This window comes from Natator depressus, chromosome 1 (assembly GCF_965152275.1).
Source record: "Natator depressus isolate rNatDep1 chromosome 1, rNatDep2.hap1, whole genome shotgun sequence".
In the NCBI taxonomy this organism is placed as follows: domain Eukaryota; kingdom Metazoa; phylum Chordata; order Testudines; family Cheloniidae; genus Natator; species Natator depressus.
Genome location: NC_134234.1, coordinates 255,466,764 through 255,489,949, shown reverse-complemented (window position 1 = coordinate 255,489,949; position 23,186 = coordinate 255,466,764). Strand labels below are relative to the sequence as shown.

Here is a 23,186-nt window from a genome sequence, read left to right as displayed (position 1 = left end):
AAGAGCACTTAAAGCAACAAGACACTACTTAACTTAGAACAAACTTTTTATTTTATACATCACACCAGTCTCAGTGATCTTTGTATGCTGGTCACAACAAAAAGGAGATCACACCACCTCCTTAGCATGAATTGATGTAAATCCTCTTCAGGCCCTAGGCTTCCCTCTTTCAGTTGGGGCACAAGGAATGAAGAAAGAGGAAAATGGGCTCAGGAATGAAGAACGCCCAGAGTTCTCTGCCTCCCTGAAGAGCAGTTTTAATGCTACTACAGGGCCTGGGCATGAATGAAGCCGGCCCCCATATTTTGCTAGCAACACTTCACACTCCTTCACAATTGGGGTGCCATTAATAGTCTAGCTACTTATGGTTTCTCCTCAGAGAGCTCTGGCAGTTAGGCACCTGGCTCAGGAAGGACCATGCTCTACCTCCTCACTTCCATTTGGTTTGCCCTCAAAGATGGCTTTAGGTCTCTCTAGTTAACAGCTTCCCAAGGTGGAGGCTCCCTGAAACAACGAACAGTGACTCACTTCATTCTGAGTAGAAAGTGATAGCTCTGCCTCAAGATATTAAGCTTCCCATTAGTCAGTGGAGGATAAGCATTATCCTCGAGGAAGCTCTTCTTTTGAAGAGGCAGGGATGGGAGAGGAGAGAAGAACAAGTTGGGAGGTGACCAGCTACAAAGCCTGAGGTAAAAGGACATGATACTGATAAAATAAGTCACTTCAGAAGGAGTGTCCTGGAGGGCCTGTCCAAGAAGCTAGAACTTCATTTAAAAATAAAATAAAATAAAATCTCCATGGGCTCCCCAGGCTGAAAGTGCTTCCCTCAGGTTGGTACCAACTAATCACTTCCCCCTTCTGCAAAGAGTGGGACTGACCACTCTTACCACTGCCATGGCAAAGCTTGGCCTGCAAGTTCCAGGAGAGAAGGGAGCACTTGGAGCAGGCAAAGTCAAATGAGGGTGGCATTTGTTTTCAGTCTCCAGGCCCAAAAGGACTAGTCCACTTGTGATCATTGTCTAGTCATAGGGGAGACTTATGCTGGTCGCAGGCCGCACAGTGTTCCTGCACCACAGAGCAGTCTGGAAACATTCTCCCTATGTCACTGCTGCCAGGACCTTGAGGGGTAGGTAAGAGTTGTTCCAGCATGCATTGAACACAGGTTAGAAGAGGAAGGAGGATGAGATGGGCAAGTAACCTCTATACTTAATCCTACCTCTGATTAAAGTTGTAACCGCTATTGGCCTTATATTTGGGGAGGAGAGGAAGAAGTGTTAAGAAAAAAAATTTAAACATACCTACTTAAGGTCAAGGATCTCTCTTGAATCCACCTTCCTCTTTAAGGTCCATCTGTTCAGTTTTCTGCATCCCCCTCCAAATTGCAGTCACTGCCATATTAAAATTAACCCATTTAAAAAACAGTTTAAGACAGGGAGAGTCCAGAACTCATTTGGCACCTTACCGGAGAGTGAGGAATTGCTGCCCCCCACAACCACCCACCATTCAGCACATTTTAACCCTGGAATTTCAGGTCTTCTACTGCCAAGGGACTGGGGACAGTGTAGAAGGTTAAACAGACAGGACCAGATGGGGGAAAGGGAAGCAGCCAAATGGCTCTTCTCCAATATATCTGGATTTTCCTCATCTTCATGCACACATAATATAATAAAGACTAAGAGCCCAGGTTGTACAAAAGTGTGTTGGGGTAGGAGGAGAAGGAAGGTGTCAGTCGATCAGTTCCGCGTGTCTTGTCACCTTCGTTAGCTTATTATAAGTTACAACCCCTCTGTCATTCCTTGGGAGGGAAGGTTCTTCTGCAGCAGATCAGCTGGATGGGGTTTGGTTTAAGCTGCTCTGGATCTCTTGGCTAAGAAATGGAGGGAGGGGGAGAATTCCTCAGAGGGTGGGGAAAAAGGGATATTCAGCAGCCACTGGCGGGAGTCACACAAGCCCCCTGAGACTTCACTTTATGGCGCTGGCCCCCACGTCGCCGGCCCCCTCCTCCAACCTTCGACTGGAAAACAAGAAAGGGAATGTTAGTTTGTGATGACCCCAAAAAATCAAAAGTGACAAACACAGAACTGAGGCAAGTGTTCTACCTCCACTCTCACTGCTAGGGCATTGGGGGAGCACCTCTCACAGGATCAGTTTCCTACTATCGCAGGTAGCAAGGAGACAAGCAGAAGCTAGTAAACTTTAGTTCTAGTCTTTTGGGGACCCAATTTACAGAAGCTCTGAACACTTAACTCCTATGAAGTCAATGGAAGCTGAAGGTGCTCAGGATCTCAGAAATCCAGGACCTGGGTTTCCATATTGTGGGTGATGGAAGCAGAAAGCCTCCAGGATTGTTTTGCTAACACGACTCTGTTCCCAGACTCAGGCCAGCAAGCCCACTTATCTCAAATCAGCTGTCAGGGTGCAAAAATACCTTATTGCCCTCTCGGTTGTGGGGCTCTTCATCCAGTGCAGTCTGAAGGAAAGCAGCAGGAAGAGAGAAGCAGAGATGAGCAAGAGCACAGCCACAAACACACCCAAGGGACAGGGCAAAAATACAGAGCAAGCGTAACAGGCTGGGAGTGCAGCCCTTTATCCAATGACACCGCAGCAAAGAGGAGACAGAAAGGCATACAGAGACATGAACTGAAGGAAAGAATGCTGTCTCCTTCCAAGCCAGGCTCTGTGGTCTAAGTGTGATTTGACCAAAGGGAAGTGAGACAGCTGGCCTAGTGCCCTTACTTGGACTGTGAGTTCATTGTGGCAGGTGCTATGTGTTTGCACAGCACCTAGCACAATGGGGCTCTGGCCCACAACAAGGGCTCCTCGGCACTGTCTGAATACAAATCTTCCATTGAGAGGACAAGCTGACATCAATGAGCTGTCAGGATTTTCTCGGTTATCAGGGGGTCTAGTTCCTTGCTGGGGCACTGCTGCTATACCCATATAATTTGTTATTGCCAAGGCAACAGTCCCAAGAAGGGGGAGCAATGCTGACGTTTTATGGGGCTGAGACAAACAGCTGGCAGGAAGGAGGATGTGACTAGCCAGAAGATACTTCAATGTCTTTTGCTAACCTGTGGTTGCAGGGTACTAGAAGGTACTGATGGTGTTGGTCCTGATGAGGTGGCATCATCCCCCACCAGGGCCCCCCCGGCTGCTGTCCCACCCTGGGGCACACCATCCTCTCGTTTCGTAAGGGGTCCTTTTTTTGTTGACTGCATCTTGATCTGCTGGGGCTTGGAGTTCATTGGAGAGTTGTTGGTGGTCTGGAGTAACTGCCGGGTACAGATGGAAGAATACGCAGCATTAAAATGGCAGGGCCAGCCAGGCAAGGTTCAAAACTTCAGGGTTTCTTGAAAGTGAGGAGTGCTTAGAGAATTACTTCCACTAGCCATAAAGTGAACTATATAGCTAGCATCAGCGCACAGTTGCCCACACTGGCCCATCACCATGCCTCAGAGCTGCCCCGAAGAAGCTATGTAGGGCTGAGAGGGGTGTTCAGTCTCTATAGCACAGCCAGTCCTTCATGTCAGGGGGACACCTGTCTCTGGAAGACAAAGACACCCGCAGCCTCCCCACGCAGTCAGTTTCACACAGGCCAGATGGCCATCAGACTGCAATACATGCTGGTCGCCACTAGCCTGAGTTTTGCTTGAAATTGGCAACCAAGATAGTGAAATTATATCCTCCCATTCCCTGATTCCCCTACTTGTCTCCTCATTGTAGGAGTAAAGGTTTACTGGGAAAGCAAAATGGCAAGGGTCTGGCTCCTCGGCCTTTACCTTGGTGATAGTACCCACTGCTTTCGTACGGCCCTCACGAAAGACCAGCCGCTGGTCTATATGCAAGTATTCGGGGGTCTTGATGAAGCGGAAGTGCACTGTAGCCTTGTCCCCTGTCCGTAGGCAGTCCTTGTCCATGCTGAGGATAGTGGCTGTCTGGCGGATACTGCCACAATGCACTGCAAATGATAATGTACCAGAGGCTCTCAAGTAGTAAAGGCCACTAGTGGAACAAGCCTCAGATTAGAGTCCAAGGTCATTACTGCTAATCTATCCACAGCACATTTGAGTTCAGAAGGAAAGAAACCTATTGTATTCTAATCAGTGCAAAGTTGACACTACAGATGCATTTGTTTGTTGCTCAGAAAAGAAGCTAAGTACTGGATACAGCAGTGGGTCTCAAACTGTTCTGCACTGACTTTCCTAGTGACCACGCCCTGAAGCATTAAGAACCAAGCAGTGGGGGACCGTGGTATTGAGAAGAACAGGGTATGTCTACACAGACAAGAAAAACCCGCAGCAGGCCCGTGCCAGTCGACTCGGACTTGCAGGGCTGTTCCATCACTGTGTAGACTTCCAGGCTCCAGCTGGAGCCCAAGATTTGGGACCCTGTGGGGTGAGAGAATCCCAGAGCCAGCCCAAGCCCAGAAGTCTACACAGCAAGGGAACAGCTCCTCAGCCTGAGCCCCACGAGCCAGAGTTGATTGGCACAGGCCAGCTGGGCCTTTTTCTTTCCCCTCAGTGTCTCAGGCAGTTTGTTGTGCAAATGATGAAGCTAGAGAACCACTGGGCTACAGCCAATGCTGACTCTTGGTAGCCACTGTGTAGGCTTTCCTCTTCCCAAGCACACTGGTTCTTACCGGCAGCAATCCTTGCTCTTCTAGATCTGTTCTCTCACCCATAATGGAATTGGGGAAGTTAATACAAGGAACTATGCCCTACATCCTGGATAAAGCAGAAATCACAGGTGGATTAAGCAGCCTAAGGCTAAAGCAAAAGTCTACAACTGTGAGCTGTGCAACTGGGATCTAAGGGTCAGAGAAAGCTGCTACACCTACCCATGGCCTGATAGCGTGGGCTGATGGTGGTGGGATGATGCAGCACCAGAATCTCTGCTTCAAATTCCCAGGATGCTTGTGGATTCAGCCGGGGGGACACCATCACCATGCCTTTCCGGATGGAGGAACGCTTGATCTAGGGAGGAAACAGGAAAAAAGACAAAGAGTTAAGAATCATGCTTACTACAAGAATAAGTTAATTTCTTTTGCTCCTTTCATCCAGAGGGATCTCAAGGCATTTTACAGATCAATGATTACTCCAGCCACCTCTGGGATGCAATGTGATCGCTGTTCAGCAACATACAACAATGTTATGCAGGGGTTCCAAAGAATGACTGCAGCTGAAACTTTTGAAGAAGTTGTAAATAGAAGAATGTGATTACCCAAAATTGAATTTTGGGCAGGACGCTAGGGTTAATATAGCTAAGAGTCCTTTTTACCTGTCATTCAGACAGACACTCCATCCAACAACACAATGCCCACTAGCACTATGCTAAAGGCTTGTTTACACAGTTTTTGTACAGCTTTTACGATATGGATTTGAAACCCGTGCAACACCACTAGCATGGATGCAGTTATACTGGTATGAAGCACCATTATCCCTAGGTACTAGGGCTTGTACCAACATAACTCTTTTGGTAAAAAAACCTAAAGTCAGACTCCTAAGGGAAAGTTAAATTGGTGCAAACACTACATATAGACCAGGCCTAGGACATTAGCTTAGTTCTGACAAGAGTGATTCCTTGCAACACTTGTATTTAATGAGCGATCTCCTACAAGCCACACCTACTACATTAGACTATCTAGTGAGAACACAGCTCAGGATAAAGGCACAGAATTATTAGACTGGTGACAACACTTGAAAAGGGAGTGGTATGTGGAATATGATCCACTAAATTAGTATGGGACTTTATGGTGCTGGTAGATGAACTCTCCCCCTGCCCTTCAGCGTTGGTGGAAGCAGTCTCATTTTAACCAGGATTAGAAAGTATCCTGAAGAAGCAAGGCTCTTGATATCAGGAACTAGGGCAGTCCCCCTCCCCATACACACACTCACCTTTTTCAAAGCAAAGGAGGCAGTCTGGCCACCACGCACCTCCTTCACAGGCATGCGTTTGCGGTGGATGGACTTGACAGCAATGGCTAGGAAGTTGCCCAAGGGGTCTGGACCCAGAAGCAAAGTGTCATTTAGCTTGATCAGGCCTCTCAAGGTTGTTCCAGACACAACTGTTCCCACACCCTGCACAAGAGAGAGAACCACCGGTAACTGGAGTCACTCAACCATGCTGTTAGAGCAGTAATGGAATTCCCCCTTCCAGCAGGCCCACCTCCGGTCCAGTCTCAAATGTGGCAGAGAGCCCTTCCCAGCACCAGTCCCCTTACCGGTACAGAGTAAGTGTCGTCTATCTGAAATTCTGCTGGCTCTTCCTCCCTGTAACTTGTTCGGGGAGACAGGAGATTGAGAAACATCTTAAGCAACTCCAGATTCTCACCAGTGACATTGGAAATCTGGAATATTGGGCACATCCTATAAGGGGGACAGACAACAGACAGCGGGAAATTAGTCCCCTCACCTTGATTAAAGTTCAAGGAGACATCAACATCTTGGATTGAGATAAATACTCAGCACTGGCAGGGGAAAGCTTGGCAGGCAGTTAGTTGCAGAACACCTCGTAATTAAAATTCTGGAACACTGCATCTAAACTTCCTTGTGAGATTCAGAAAAGGGGCTTTAGATTCCTCCACTGAGGTCTGGGCACTGTGCTTCCATCTTATGTGGATAGCTCATCAGAAGCCCCTCACTTCCATCTGGGAGAGGAAAACATGGATGATCAGTCTGAGTTTTCCCTTTATGGAACCGATGTATTATGCAGTAGATGAAACGTTAGTACATCTAAGCTGTGGGGATTCTGCTCCCTATCGTCTCACGCAGACACGCTCCACCCCCAAACAGGACTAATACAGACCACTCTCTCCACTCCCATTACCTCTCTGAGCTGAAGTTGGAGGCTGTTACAATGACATCATCTTTGCTCTGAACCAGCACCGGGATCTTCCTGCACCCTGGGGACTTCAGAAGTCGCTGTAACAGCTTCAGAGTTTCTTAAAGGGTGAAATGAACATAGTTAGGGCAGTATCCCCCCTCTTTAAAAATTGCCTTGGTCAGATTTCCTAAGGAAGACAGGCACATTTCCAAAAAATTGACTTGCGGGTCACATCTTCCATATCAGATAGCCTGCTGCCAAGCCAGAACTGTTCCAAAAAAGTATGAATTTGCCTCTATATACATCTATTAGAGTTGAGTTTAAGTTTTAAGGTTGCTTATTAGAGGTCTGTTTTAAATGGGAGTGGATTAATTTAATCTGAGACCATTTAAATTAGCGATTTAAATCACTAAATGGAAAACGTCAATTTAAATTAGATTTCAAGCAGTTATCTTCTAACGAAAGATGACTTCTCATTGTTTTATAATCAACCAATGTTGATTTACAACTAAATAGACCCTTTATACTAGATTGGGTACATGTTTTTGTGATGCAGGAAGGTACACTATAACTATATACACTTATTCAAGCAATTATATAGCTCAGTATTTTCATATTCTTAATTGTACATTTTCAGTATGTTAGAAAAAAGGTCAGTAATATATTGCTTATTTACTACAAAATTAACTTTAGCTCATGATTTGTGTCAAGCTGCATCAGGATGGCAACTGGAATTAATTAAAACACAAAACAGCATATAAAATTTATTCGCATTAAAACAAAAAAAGGTAAATGTTTTGGATACATGAACTTAAAAGGTGTTTCCTATTTACAACCAAATGATTTATTAAAGGAACAGAGGGCTCAACTGTAGCCTGTGAATTAAACTGATTTCAAGTCAGCCTGTGAAATTTTCAAATATGCACAAGTGAAAGTGACTGGAGCTTAAGTTTCTACTCACTTAAGTCTTTTGAAAATAAGACAGTCTCCTAAATTACTTACTCTGTCCTTCAAACTTTTAAAGCTAGATCTCATCCCCTCCCTCCTCATTTTTATTCATAGACTGGAAGAGGAAGACAAGTTTTCATACTCTTTCAACTTCCAATTGACTTCTCCACTTTGAATGAATTAGTCAAATGAAGAAAATATTATTTCCTGATTGCAGAAGAAGCTACTAGTGTCAAAAGCTGGTTTAGCACTTCAATACACTCTGGTTCCTGGTGCTGAGCTAGTGACTTCTACCAATTCAGAGGTGGGACTCTTAAAGATCAGCCAGCATGTACTGCTTGAATGGTTCACTTCCAGCCCTGAAATTTATTATGGTTGGCATGATTGAAGGGTGATTACTGGATGCCCAAGTCATAGCAGCATCTTCTTCAGCAGTTGGGCATCTGACCTGGAACTCTGAATTGAAAATACTGGAAAGAAAGAGGTGGAGTAGGTGCTTGATCCATCCACTTCTTTACTGCTGAAAATTTAACTTTGTTGCTGGGTATTTCTTTCTTCAATGTCTCTTGAGGTTCTTTCCAAATTTCAACAGCATCAGCAATACAGCGGCAATCTTTCTGCAGTTTGCTCAAGGCTATACTGAAACCTATTTCCATATTCAGCATATCTTCTACAGTTCTCTTTAGTCCAAATGTTAACTACACTGGCTGTGAGAGTTCCATCTATTGTGTTATGATTTTCTTCACAAAATTGTCATCAGAAGAGGCCAATTTTTAATTAATAGCTCAAAACAGTCAACCACTGAATTCCATCACACATTTTGGGGGAGAATTAGTTTGGATCCTCATGCTTTGTTCAGTGAAGCTGAAGCACAGTGGTTGTTATGAAGTATTCCGCAATGTCAAAAATGTTTTCCTTTATTCCAAAAGTTGTACTTAAGTCTTTGCTAAAAGACGCAATCAAGGAGCACTGCACACCCATATGTTATAAGTTTGAGGTTCCCTTTATTATCTTCTTCTAGACTTCTCATCTTTGCTACATTTGCAGCATTGTCTGCACCAAAGCTATGTGCTCAATTGTTTAATTTTTGTTCTGTTTGTTACAGCTTTAAGTATTCTGCTGAAAAGGCATTTCCTGATGTGTCAATTTCTGTAAAATAACATAAGCTGGGGTTGTTGTGTGTCACACAAGAACAAATTACTGGATCATTGTATACAGTGCTCCACTGATCAAGACACACATTACCAAGTTTCCTGGTCAATGTTTTTTTGCACACTCTTCAGATTTCCTTTTCTTATACTGTATTCAACAACCTTTCAACAATGTCTGCTCGGCCAGATGCAGTGCAGCCTGGTCGTAATGACTGAACTACGTCCAATGAAGTGTTTGTTTTGAACAAGCTGAAATGAAGAATTTGTTGCATAAATGAACCAAGCAATCTTTAATCTATGGAGTCGTTTTATCTTGCTGGAATTTGCTGGTCCTGCTTATGAACTCATCCATGCATTTCTTAACACAGTTAATTTACTATCTGACATGTTTAGTTGCAGCACTCCTGGTGGTATCAGCAGGTGACTCTGAAGTTGTAGACATTGCAGGTGGATATTCATAATCCCTTATACCTAAACTGGATCCTGAAACAAAATGGTTAAAAAAAGGGGGGGTCACTCGCTCACGGATTACTGCTGAGTGCACTGCTTTAAAAAAAAAATTGTAAATGAACGATTCTGCCTACTAGTATTTGTACCACTGTTTAAATGAGTTTATTTTAAACCCAGTTTTATAGAGAAAATAAATCAAAGGATTATCTAAATCTATTTAAACCCTTATCTTTAACAACATACCAAACAAATTTTAAAAAAAGGTTAAGTGCTAAAATTCATAAATGCCCAATCAAACTTTAAACAGAAAGTCATCACTTAGGATGTTTGATTATACTAAGGAATAAAGAATTTCAGAAGTCCAGCAGTGACAGTAAAAGTGTAATTGATAAATACTCCCACAAACTAACATACCGATTATATTTTGAACACATTTTGAAATTCATAAGTAATCCACCCAAAACACAAATTTATGACAATATAAGTTATTTAAGGCATGGCAGGCAATGCATAAGAAAGATGCAAACTTATGTTTACTAACCAATTGATCCAGATTGTTCAGATGTGTCCACATCATCATCTTCAAAGCCATTACCTTCTGAGGAGCATTTTTCATAATGCTGTTTCATTCTTACAGCCAGGCCTTGCATCTCTTTGTTGCATTACTGTATTTGGCACATTCCTTTTGTACCCAGGGGTACAGGAGTTTCTTGAAAATATTCCCAAATACGGTTTTATGACCTGCAGCCATGGCCGATTATTTTCCAGTTCCCAGGTGTTGAAGTCAACACTAGAAGTTGCACTCTGAAGAACATTGTCTCTTCTTCACAGTATCCTACTTTGACACCATTGTTGCTCCTTTCTGGTTGCGTACACTCTTCCTTCTGCCGTGTTACATAACTCACCCGCCCTCTCCTACCCCAAGAAAAATGAAAGAACTAACAACAGTCCAAGACTTCTGTTCATGTAACCCACATGCCTTTTGCACTGCACTATTTTACTTGTTTAGAGAGAGAGAGAGAGGGAGGGAGGCAGTTGAGAAGTTAATGGATTTCTGTTTGTATCTGTCTATGAACACATGCAAGGAGACAGAGCGAGGCCATTTACTTTAAGCGTCCAGAACCACTCAGAAGCAAGGGTGGGCAGATACTGGGCATATCAGTGTATTCCCATGAGCTGGAAAGTAAGTTTGCATGATGAGTGTTGTCAAATATTCACAATTTGAGACCTAAGCCAATTAGAGCTCAGGTAGAGAGAAAAGTTATAAAACAGGAGTATGAGTAGGGCCCTACCAAATTCATGGTCATGAAAAATGCGTCACGGACTGTGAAATCTGGTCTTGTGTGTACGTACTTTTACACTATACTATAGAGATTTCATGGAGGAGACCAGCATTTCTCAAACTGGGGGTCCTGACCCAAAAGAGGATCATGGGGAAGGGGAGTTGCAAGGTTATTTTATGAGGGTCGCAGTATTGCCACCCTTATTTTGGCACTGCCTTCAGAGCAGGGTGGACGGAGAACTGCATTGTTGGCCAGGCACCCAGCTCCGAAGGCAGCGGCCTGCCAGCAGCAGCACAGAAGTAAAGGTGGCAATACCATAGCAAGCCACCCTTACTTCTGCACTCCTGCCTTCAGAGTTGGGTCAGGACCCTTACAGTTACAACACCATGAAATTTCAGATTTAAATATCTGAAACCATGAAATTTATGATTTTTAAAATCCTACGATGGCAAAATTGACCAAAATGGTCCATGAATTTGGTAGGGCCCAAAGTATGAGGCCACAGAGGTAGGCTCAGCAGAAGATCCTGATGAGCAGGGTGTGGCACTCTGTACCTCAAAGCAGCACCCTAGAACTCCCATATTCACCCATCATACAATGATGATATATTTCATACAAAGCATGCCACGTAAGATACCATATGAAAGATCATAGTCTGCTGAAACCCGTTGGTCTGTCAAAATATGTATATCATGTATATGAAGTTATGAGATTTTGCTGTATGGTTGTTACTGATCTAAAATAGGGGATAGTGGCATCATTCTTTGACTTTTTTCCTCCCGCACCTACACCAGAAACAACAAGAATGGTGGGAAAACAAAGTCTTGAACTGAGGAGACTGGTCCCAGGCTTAAAGGGGAAGCCTGTGTATTAAGAACTGTAACATCTAGTGGGGTGAGAAAACGGCTTGATCCAAATACTGCCTAGTCTAATAAAGGTTAAGGTTTAGACTATGTACTTATTTTTCTTTGGTAACTATCTCTAACTTTTTGTGCCTACCACTTATAATCACTAAAAATCTACCTTTCTAAAGTTAATAAATCTGTTTTATATTTTACCTAAAACAGTGTGTTTTGGTTGAAGTGCTTGGGAAACCGCAGCTCAGTTTACAAAGGCTAGTGTGTCTGCTCTCCACATCAAGGAGTGGTAGACTGGATAATAAACTTACATGGGTCAGGCTTCTGACTAGGACAAGATGGTACAGTTCTGGGTACAACGCTGGGGGGTTGGGATATTTGCTGGTGCCTTTCTCTGTCTGATTTGTGAGTGGCTCAGGTAGAATTCATGCAATCTAGCAGGGTGTAGGGCTCCACATGCTGTTATACTGAGTGATAACAGTGCCTAGAGGGGTTTGCTGCTTGTCACTAGCAAAGTGTTAGGAGAGACAGCCCAGGTTGGAGAGTTAAGGGGACACAGTGGTACTCTAGTTCCAGGTTGTACCCCAGGGATCCTAGAAATCAGTTTGCCATGGGAAAAAAATGCAGAATTTGTATTTTTACAGAGAATCTTTAGTTTTTACATTTTGTGAAAAAATAAAAACATTAACTACATTTTACTGCTTGCAACCTCCCTCACTTGTGGTTGATTTTTGAATGCGCTTTAAATTTACATATTCCAGTAAACTGCTTCTGGTGCATAGAGGTTACTCAACAGCATATAGAGGTTTGTGTTTCAGTGCATCTCATTTCGGCCTCCACAAGTAATTAAAGTTATGAAAAGATGCTGAAAACTTTAAAAATCACCCCAATGACCCCATCACTGAGTTTGGAAAGGACAAATTTCACGTTGATAGCAATGTGCTGTTCTGTACTGTATGCAGCAAGGGTGCAGATTACGTTCGAAGGCAGACAATGGCAGAACACATGGAAAGCGCCAAACTGAATAAAAAGAAGCTAAAAACAAGAGGCTGAAACAGCAGGGCCATCCACAACACTAAAGAAACAATGCACTGTGACGGGACCATTCTATTAATTTTATTATAATGATTGGTACAGGTAGGCTTCAAACTTGCTTAAAAATTGTAAATATATCAATAATACATTGTTCAACTGATACCTATATTACGGCTAGGGAAACTAAAGTTCAGCATCTCATTTTAATTGTGGAAAAACATGGATTTTATTTATTTTTTAAAATCACAGAAAACTAGAATCCCTGCTGATGAGATACATGTTACTGTCTCCTGAAGTCAGAGGCCAGGTCCAACGGGTGGGATGACTGCCATAGGGTTGCTAGGTGTCAGGTTTTCGACTGGAACACCCAGTCAAAAAGGGACTTTGGCAGCTCCAGTCAGCACAGCTGACCAGGCTGTCAAAAGTCCGGTCTGCAGCACAGCAGGACTAAGGAAGGCTCTCTCATGGCTCCCAGAAGCGGCCAACATATCCGGCTCTTAGGTGCAGGGGCAGCCAGGGAGGCTCCACGCGCTGCCAGAGTGCCGACTTGGCCACAGTCCCGGCCAATGGGAACTGCGGAGTCAGTGCCTGCAGGCATGAGCAGTGCGCAGAGGCCCCTGACCCCTCTGCCTAGGAGCTGCAGGGACATGCCACTGCTTCCAGGAGCTGCATGGAACCAGGGAGCCTGCTGACTTGGAGTGCTGGAAGTAAGCGCCACCCTGCCAGAGCCTGCACCCCAACCCCCCCCCCCCCCCACACACACCCCCAATTCCCTTCCCAGAGCCTGCACCCCAACCCCAAGCCCCCTCCTGCACTCTGAACCCCTCAGGGCCAGCTCAGAGCCCCCTCCTGCACCCCAAACCCCTCATGCCCAGCTCCACCCCAGAGCCCACACCCCCTCTCACATCCCTTGCCCCAGCCCAGTGAAAGTGAGTGGGAAGCAGAGCGTCAGGGAAGGGGGCAGGGCAAGGGTGTTCGGTTTTGTGCAATTAGGAAGTTGGTAACCCTATTTTGCCAGTGTCTTGCACAGCCCCCGCATCCCCCACAGGATCAAGCCCTTAACAGGGAGCATGATCTCTTGTGGCATCTTTATAAAACTAATCTCCAACCTTCAACTTAAAGTTTTTGAGAGAGGCTCACAGATTCAGCATACTGTTTTATTTAAAATGATTTAAGAAGTAAGTTTAGGCCTTCACATATCTGTATTAAATTCAGATTTCATTTTAAACAGGTTTATTTTTAAAAGAAAATTTAAATATGAATTTATTTTTTCAAACAAGTCAGTGATCTTTATGCACTCTAGTTTTAACAATCATAATGTGATTGCAGAGCCATTGGCCATTATCTTTGAAAACTCATGGCGAGCGGGGGAGGTCCCGGATGACTGGAGAAAGGCTAATATAGTGCCCATCTTTAAAAAAGGGAAGGAGGAGAATCTAGGGAACTACAGGCCAGTCAGGCTCACCTCAGTCCCTGGAAAAATCATGGAGCAGGTCCTCACGGAATCAATTTTGAAGCATTCAGAGGACAGGAAAGTGATCAGGAACAGTCAGAATGGATTCACCAAGGGCAAGTCATGCCTGACTAACCTAATTGCTTTTTATGACGAGATAACTGGCTCTATGGATGAGGGGAAAGCAGCGGACGTGTTATTCCTTGACTTTAGCAAAGCTTTTGATACGGTCTCCCACAGTATCCTTGCCCGCAAGTTAAAGAAGTATGGGCTGGATGAATGGACTATAAGGTGGATAGAAAGCTGGATAGATCATTGGATAGTGATCAATGGCTCCATGTCTAGTTGGCAGCTGGTATCAAGTGGAGTGCCCCAAGGCTTGGTCCTGGGGCTGGTTTTGTTCAATGTCTTCATTAATGATCTGGAGGATGGCCTGGATTGCACCCTCAGCAAGTTTGCACATGACACTAAACAGGGAGGAGTGGTAGATAAGCTGGAAGGTAGGGATAGGATACAGAGGGACCTAGACAAATTAGAGGATTAGGCCAAAAGAAATCTGATGAGGTTCAACAAGAACAAGTGCAGAGTCCTGCACTTAGAATGGAAGAATCCCATGCACTGCTACAGACTAGGGACCAAGTGGCTAGGCAGCAATTCTGCAGAAAAGGACCTAGGGGTTATAGTGGACGAGAAGCTGGATATGAGTCAGTGTGCCCTTGTTGCCAGGAAGGCTAATGGTGTTTTGGGCTGTATAAGTAGGGGCATTGCCAGCAGATTGAGGGATGTGATCATTCCCCTCTATTCAGCATTGGTGAGGCCTCATCTGGAGTACTGTATCCAGTTTTAGGCCCCACACTACAAGAAGGACATGGAAAAATTGGAAAGAGTCCAGCAGAGGGCAGCAAAAATGATTAGGGGGCTGGAGCACATGACTTAGAAGAACGAGGGGGGAATTTGATAGCTGCTTTCAACTACCTGAAAGGGGGTTCCAAAGAGGAAGGATCTAAACTATTCTCAGTGGTAGCAGATGACAGAACAAGGAATAATGGTCTCAAGTTGCAGTGGGGACAGTTTAGGTTGGATATTAGGAAAAATTTTCACTAGGAGGGTGGTGAAGCACTGGAATGCGTTACCTAGGAAGGAGGTGGAATCTCCTTCCTTAGAAGGTTTTTAAGGTCAGGCTTGACAAAGCCCTGGCTGGGATGATTTAGTTGGGGGTTGGTCCTGCTTTGAGCAGGGGATTGGACTAGGCTACCTCCTCAGGTCCCTTCCAAACCTGATATTCTCTTATCATAAAGGATTTGACCTTCCTTAGTTTTCCATGATGAGCTGAATGCTAATTAGTGGTCAGGACTAGAAAGTGTTTGAATTACTACTTGCTTTTGCCATGATAGGACAGGACAGTCTTACTCCTGAGTATTACCACAGTTCCACAGAAGCAAGAGGGGAGCAGAGATGAGCATAAGAGCTAAGAGCAAAATGAAGTCCAGATAGGGGACACGCAGGAATCAGTGTTCCAGGGCAGAGGATTTGGCTTTCAGATCCGATTCCTGCCCTCCCTCTTCTCCTGCCATGATGGAGCCAGTTCTTTTAGTCCAGTTTCTTGCTTCCAGCAGTGGCCAAGACCCAGTGCATTAATGAAAGGTGATCTCCTACAATGTAACTGTACAATGCTATGCGTGGGGGAAAACAAGGGGGATGATGTTAAGGACTTAAGTGGCAATTAGTTTATATCCCACAATTGTCAGCTGATCAGATTACAGCCTGGTTATGGTTATTAAGAAAAGGCAACTGTAGGAGACTAGTGTTTTGGCTAAGGAGATGCTGACATCTGACCATGTCATCTGTTCCTCATACAGAGCTCAAGGTAAAGGGGCCACATCTTCCATCTTCTATTCAAATTAAACATCTACATCCTTCTTTTGGCACTGTAGTGGGCTCAGAGATAAAAAAAATTCTCCTCAAAAGGTCTGCTCTTTTACCCTAAACCAAATATGCTCCTCCCTCCCCAGTTACTCGCTTAATGACTGGGCTTCCATTAGTTTGCCAAACATCTTTTACACCTCCATTTCCTAGGATTTCTAAAAGGTACTGCTCAGCGTCCCGTTTACTGAAAGCATCTTCTGACAGAATTTATACAACAGGCAGATTGCTAGTCTTCCTGGTTCTCAAAACTTCTGACCAAAAACATGTCACTGTTCCAAGTAACTAGAGCCAAATCCTTATGGGCTAGGAATGAAATCAAAGTAGGAGTATAAATTCAGGAAAAGAGCTGGCCCACATCCAGTGGTGTGCATCAGAACAAAGGGAAGTGCCTAAGCAGGTCACTTGACCTTCAGGTAGGAAGCAGAGCAAGACCTTTTAAATTAATATCCATCCCCTACATCCCAACTGCAGGCTTCCCCCCCCCCCCTTCAAATTTAGATACCAGGGAGAGAAAGATAAACCCCCAACTCCAGCTGAAGCACTTGGCTGCCTCTCCCCAGAAAGTCTATGAGACTGCCTGCAGTTACAATCTCTTTGGGGACCATTATATTAAGTTTATGAATGATTTATGTATCACTGTGCACAAGGGATTGCATAGAACTCCAAGAGCAAGGGTTACCACAGCTCTTCCAGGAACTAAAAACTGGGTGGGTGATTAAGATGAATCATACAACGCCTCCCTGGGGAGGCTTATATATACTGGTTCCAACTGGGTTTTCCAAGGATCAAAGAATTTTTTTATGCCAAAAGCCCCAAGTTTAAACGGACATGGGGCCTTCTTTTGACTCAGCAAGTGGACAGGACCCTCTGGCCAAGGGATCCCCTAACCCTTATGGAAGGGCTGGAAGGACTTTGGCTTACTAGGATCCCATAAGTGTGATGGGTGACCTCTACCAAGCTTTTAAAAAAGTTTGTATTAACTGGTGTTAATATGGTTTCCTCTGTAATGCTTTTACCCTGAGAATAAATTTATTTTGCTTTATGAAGTCTGCTTGGAACTGGTGTACACTGTTGTAGTCCCTGGAGAAAGAGTTAACCACAGGTGCTGGACCCCAGTCAGATCTGCTGGGGAAATCACAGTAAGGCACAAAGTGAAAGCAAGCATAAATCCCCAATTGGGGGTGGGGGTGAGACAAGTGTCTGCCCAAGAAAAGTGTTCAGAATCCTGGCCATCACCTAAGTGGGTGCCATCGAGGAAGACCAGGATAAGGGCCAAAGGTTTAGTTAACCCTGACACCGACAGCCTAATTAGGCAAAACCCCACAGCAAACACTTTACTGCTGCACAACTAAGCAATCCAAACAATAGAAGTGAGAGCTGTAACACAAGTGAGGGGAGTGTCTTGGGAAAAAAAGAGGACTATTTCTAGAATGTATTTGGGCTATAGCCTAAGCCATATTAAGTATGAGGCGACTTCCATTAGCCCTGATTCACCATCCCAGTTGAGGGGACACTAGCAAGCCTGTGGATACCGAGCGTTCTGAGGACAGAGCAGCAGTTGCTGGCAAAGATCCACATTTACCTTGCAGGATGTTGGCAGGACACATGTCGATTTTTGTCACCACGACAAAGACTGGAACATTGAGTGCCAGCGCTAGGCCCAGGTGCTCCTTGGTCATCCCAACAATCCCAGCATTGCTGCCAACCTGCATCAGAAAGTCATACAACTGCAGGTAGCTGGATCACATAGGATAGTTTGGCCAGAGCATGCAGTAGACCAGCAGTTCAGGACCTAGTTTTAATGGGGTCTCCAGGGCTGGCTTACACTTGCTGGGGCCTGAGGCCGAAGCCCAAGGGCTTCAGCCCTCAGCAGCGGGGCTCAGGTTACAAGCTCCCCTGCCTGGGGCTGAAGCCCTTGAGCTTCAGCTTTTCCCCCCACCTGCCTAGGGTGGTGGAGCTCAGGCTTTGGCCCCCAGCCCAGGATGGCAGGGCCTGGGCAGGCTCAGGCTTCGGTCCCCGCTCCTGGGGTCATGTAGTAATTTTTGTTGTCAGAAGGGGGTAACAGTGCAATGAAGTTTGAGAACTTCTGCAGTAGAGTATGATCAGATTGTAGACCTGTTGTGTGTGGGGAGGAAGGAGGCAATTCCAGGTCCCATCCCCTCAACATTCCACCCCACCCCAAGAATTTTAAAACACATCAGTAGGAGAGAGAGCAGTGAGGAAAAGAATTCAACTCATAACTAGTGAGTACAGTATTGTATTCCCAAGTTCAGAAATCTTTCTGATGACAAAGAAAACAGATATCCTGACCACTTATGGGTATTGAAGATCCCATGGCACTTCTCAAGAGCAGGGACACAGCCATGGAGTCCTGGCCATGCCATCATATTGGGAATTATATATAATAGCTTCAGTAGGCAGAATATATTAGCACAGTACCTAGGACACCCCACCCCATCATGGACCAGGTATTCACTGTGCTAGGTGCTGTAACAAAACACAGAACAAAGTTTCTGCCCCAAATAAAGTCATCCACTTCTCCTCTGTATTGGTATTTTACAGGTTTGAACAGTGGCATATTGCACTGCTTTACTGCCACTTACCATAAGCATGCAGAAATCTGGTAGGTGACCAGTCATGCCAAAGACTGTGGTCTTCAGGTACTTCTCATGCCCAGCCAAGTCAATGAAAGTGATGACCTTGGTAGATTTCTCACAGATTTTGGTCCACTCCAGGCTGCCACCATGGCTGTCAGGCTTGTTCACCACATTGCCCTCACTGTCAAAGCCCAAGATGTCATTGCCCACACTGCTGGTACGACCTGACTCGATCTCATGCTTGTGGCGGAAGAGCTTTTGCCGGGCAAAGCCCCGACCATTGTCTAGCTCACCATGCGTCAGGACACCCAGCAACGTGCTCTTTCCTGCATCCACATTGCCAACCACTGCTACCCTACCGGGGAAAGAATAAAGTAATCAAACACCTGGAGAAGAGTTAATGTCCGCTTGGTCGTCCCTTAGAAAAGTTTTTCATGTTAATATAAGCTAGCGATGAGTGCTGTCACCAGAACCTGAAATCTGTTTTTAGAGTTTGCACAATATAAGCAACATAATCCAACTTAGAGGAACACTTTTGGGGAAATTCACTGTCCAAGGCTCATTCATGTATTAATATTAATATCTTTATTGATGCTGGTGAGGGTGGCCATTGTGGCAGCATGAGTGATGCGAAAACCCAATCCACCTGGAACTTGTCTGAGACTCCCAAGTCATTTTTATACAAGGTATCAGACACCCATCAAGAGATCACTTAAGTATTAGGCTGGAATTGAAATGGTGACTGATAAGTGAAAGGTTCCATATTTCAATATCTGACTTATTTTAAAGAGTCCACTCCTTGCAAGGTCCCCAGAATCCCCTGCAATCACAGAATGACTGAGTCCCCAGATAACTCCTTGATGGATCAGCAGAGAATCCCTGAAGTGCTCCCAGCCCAGGGAGAGCTCAAAACAGAGGCTGTCACTCAGACACTGAAACTTTTGAGCCAAGAACAGGAGTGCAAACTAAAGATCATGACAGACAGCTTGTATAAAAAAGGAGGAGGAAAAAGATGTAATTAGCAAGGAGTGTTCAGACAGCTGTCTTTTCTGGGTTCATACAACACCCAAATTCAAACCACCACTTGCTCAGATCAAAGAGATGTGGCTGTGTTGCTGCCTAATCCTGCCTCCACCCGTCTCCTCACCTGACCTCCAGGAAGTCGTTGTCACCCACACGTTTCCGAACAAGGTAGTCGCGCACCTTGCCCCCTGCCTCCTGGTGCTCCCGCAGAAGTATCACATCTGCCTCAAGCTGCTCTGCCATGCTCTTCACTGTGGCATAGGATGCTTCCATATCTGCCTCACTCAGACCATATTCAGTCCCATCTAATGAGAAGTTGTGAGGGGGAAGGAAATAAGATTAGCAACACTTCCCAACAGCCTGGAGTAAAGGGTAATTTTATTCTCTCTTCACATGAGCTGCCTGTAGCACTGATTATACACATGGGAAAGACACCAGTCAGCCTACAGAAACACAGGAAGAATGGCCTATTCCTGAAGGAAACTTTAGGCTTAATTTTAAGACTCAAAGGAATTAAAGCGTCACTAACAGCAAAAAAGCAAAATAATAAATAAATCCTACTATCTGAAAGTGCTTTACCTACTCGAGTTACAAGCAACACCTAAAATCACTGAAGGATTAGCATAAAAAATTCAAATATTTCTCATTCTGCTTACTTTGTGCATTTAACAGCACTCTGGGTATTTAGTCAGTTTCCCCATCTACAGCCAGATATTGTATTTCCTCTATTTGTCTTTCACACTACAACAGGGGAGAGAAAGTGTTTTAAAAAAAAAAGCTACCAAGGGGATGCAGTGGAGAGGGTAGCTTTTGAAAAGCACTATTAACATGTTTTGTAAGACTGACTAGATCTCAAGTCTAGTTTTTCTTTACATTATTAAAACTAAAGAAATTCAAAGGAGTCTACGTGGGTTTGGGGGATTGTGGCTGTGATATGAAGTCTTTCTCCTCTAGGTTACTGGTTCCAATACAACCCCAGGTTTGTATACAAAAATGCATATTTCCCCCTTCGGGAGTCATAATCAAGGTCTTAGCAAGCGAGTGCCTATCCTCCTTATGGGCAATATCAGCAGAAAGCACAAGGACTGAATTGACTAACTGAACTTCCCTCCCTAGCCGTCATTATTCCCTGCAACAGGGATACAGAAAATAGATAGGACTGATATACATGGGAAGCTTGACTGAACATTGTCAATGTTATCCCTGTACTGCAGGCATAGCAATTGTAATAAATCAGACTAGTGGTCTACCTAATCCATTGTCCTGACAGACAGTGGCCACTTCCAGATGCTTCAGAGGAGGTGTAAGAAAATCTGCAGTAAGCAGTTATGGGGTAACCTTGCAAGGGGGCAGGTTAACTGTTCCATAGCTTGAGGGTTGGCTTAGGCACTGAAATAGGAGATTTATATCCCTTCCAAAACATAGTAAATATTAAAAAAACCACTTATTACTCTGGATAGTCTTAATATCCATGTACACGTCCAACTATTTTGAAACCCACCATGCTCCTGACCTTAGTGACATCCATGAGCTAATTGTACTTTATATGAAAGGAAGAATTTCATGCTCTAGGGGTGTCAAATTCAGTATTTTTCTTTAGCACAACAACATTCAAAAATGTGATTTGCAAAAGAGAACGAACAAGGGGCAGATATATGAAAGCCATGTTAGAGGATCAGGTGCGAAAACAGCAAACCACAAATATGCAAAGGCAGGTGGCTGCTGCCACACCTAGAATATATATGACATTAAAGGCATTACATTTAGAAACAACAATAAGGAACTGCTTTATGTACTACAGACAGCCTACAGGGGAGTAAGAAGCAGCTATTTTGGTTAAAGTTGATAGTTAAATATAAAGTGCTTCTAATACACTCCTGTGAAGTATTCCCAATTTACAAATGGGAAAAAAAGCAATGACAGAGGTAAAGCAGACACCTCGGAACATGAAGGAAGTCTCAAGACTGAGATTATAACTCCAGAGCTCCTATCACCCAGTGCTGTATTCAGATACCTTAACCGCTCTTATTTCCAAACACATTTTATCAATAATACTTATAGTTATGCCAGATATAATAGTAACAGGGTAACCAAATTATGTTTCCAAGCATAGTCACCAGCAGAGCATGCCCTGCATGTGGTATTATATTGGGGAATGGGGTGGAGGGAATTCTACTTTCCTCTGAAGCATCAAATTAGATGAACCAACACTTCCTTTTGAAGCAAGAGCAAACACTAACTTTACAAGAAAGCTGTACTCACCTGATCCTTGTCCAATTACATAGATGGTCTCCCCACAGCCCTCATCCATTCTCTCCCACATCTGCTGGAGCAGGCTGTCATACTGTTCCGATGTCGGACTCACCATCACCAACTAGAGGGAAGATCAGACACCCAGTTTAAACGCACTACCCGGGGGGGGGGGGGGACAATTCCCAAAACAGCGCGACATAATAGTCCAGCCCAACGTGCTCTACGTGGGAAGGGGGCTCTTTCAAAGCCCCCTTTCAGTCAGTTTGGACACGCTGGTCAGTTACAGCGCAGGTCTCCTCCCCACACTGCACAGAGGTATTGGAGAGAGACACTCACCGGTTTGAGCCTTGAGCGGCTTTTAAACACTACGAAGTAGCGGGGAGGGGGAGCGGGGGGAGATCAGCCTCTGGAGTTGCCCAGTGAAAGATCCCAGAAGGCGCCAATTTAGGGGGAAGGACAGCAACGTGCGGTACATTTAAAAATAAAAATAAAATAAAGAAGCTGCCAGCTCACAATCCCCGCCGGGCCACATCCAGGAGCCGGGCCAGGCGCTCTCCGGGCATTAGGAGCAGCGAGCTCCAGAGACACCTGCCGCGCGACGCTTCCCGCCCTGCCGGCGACCTGCTGCTCCCGGCAGCATCTGACCCCGGCCCCCCGCGGCTCCTCAGCCCCACCGCCTCGGACAGGGGGCGGGCACCGGCCCAGCTCCCCGCGCTCGACAACACCGGCCGTTTTCTCAGCGGGACGCCCCCACAGGTGTGGCGCTGCCCCCGCCAGGGACACGCCCCAACCCCCGCCGCTGGGAGAACCGGCTCTCGCTCCCCAGCAGCCACACGTCTCCCCCGCCCGGGCCTACCTTGCTGGTGAGGTCGAGCTCGGGCTCCCCGTTGAGCACCTCCCCGTCCTCGCTGCAGTCGGAGCCGAAGGCGGCGCGGTGGGGCCGGGAGGAGGCGGTCGGCTCGGCCGCCCCGCCAGGGGAGCTGGGCTCCGGCGCGAATATACAGGCCGGTACCGGGAAGCCCTCAATGGGCGAGCGGCTCCGCTCCGTCGCCATCTTCCCTGCTGCCCCAGCCTCCTGCACCCGCCTCATCAGCATAGCCCCGCCCTCTACCCCCCCTTCCTTCAGCCTGGCCTATGCGTAGTACTCCCTCGAAAGCCCGCCAATAGGCTTGTTAATAATTAAGCAGACCCCTCCAGCCAATCACCAGGCAGCTTTATGAATAATTAAGCATAACCATAACAACTACGGCCGTGCTCATAATTATTCATAAGCCACGCCCCCAAGCCAACGCTTCCTACTGCAGACTGGAAAGTAGAAGCGGTGTTGCCAGGTCGACTCCTTATATCCTCACAAGCTGAGAGTCCGCGCTACGTGGTAACTGCCCTGT

General features: G+C 45.4%; 1 protein-coding gene across 2 annotated transcripts; it reads right to left on the bottom strand.

Annotated features, from left to right (window-relative positions):
• Nucleotides 1–43: 43 nt before the first annotated feature.
• Nucleotides 44–22,913, bottom strand: GTPBP1 (GTP binding protein 1). Of its 2 annotated transcripts, XM_074941579.1 has the most exons (13): nucleotides 22,655–22,913; nucleotides 21,808–21,919; nucleotides 19,670–19,850; nucleotides 18,529–18,877; nucleotides 17,508–17,631; nucleotides 6,826–6,940; nucleotides 6,221–6,365; nucleotides 5,895–6,077; nucleotides 4,838–4,973; nucleotides 3,780–3,958; nucleotides 3,072–3,272; nucleotides 2,429–2,470; nucleotides 44–2,014 (listed from the first exon to the last, which is right to left on the bottom strand). In XM_074941579.1, the coding sequence occupies exons 1-13, from the start codon at nucleotides 22,892–22,894 to the stop codon at nucleotides 1,922–1,924; spliced, it is 2,100 nt and encodes a 699-aa protein (XP_074797680.1). In that variant the 5' UTR covers nucleotides 22,895–22,913; the 3' UTR covers nucleotides 44–1,921. The 2 variants fall into 2 exon arrangements, with proteins under 2 accessions (XP_074797680.1, XP_074797681.1); XM_074941580.1 differs by lacking the exon at nucleotides 2,429–2,470.
• Nucleotides 22,914–23,186: the final 273 nt, after the last annotated feature.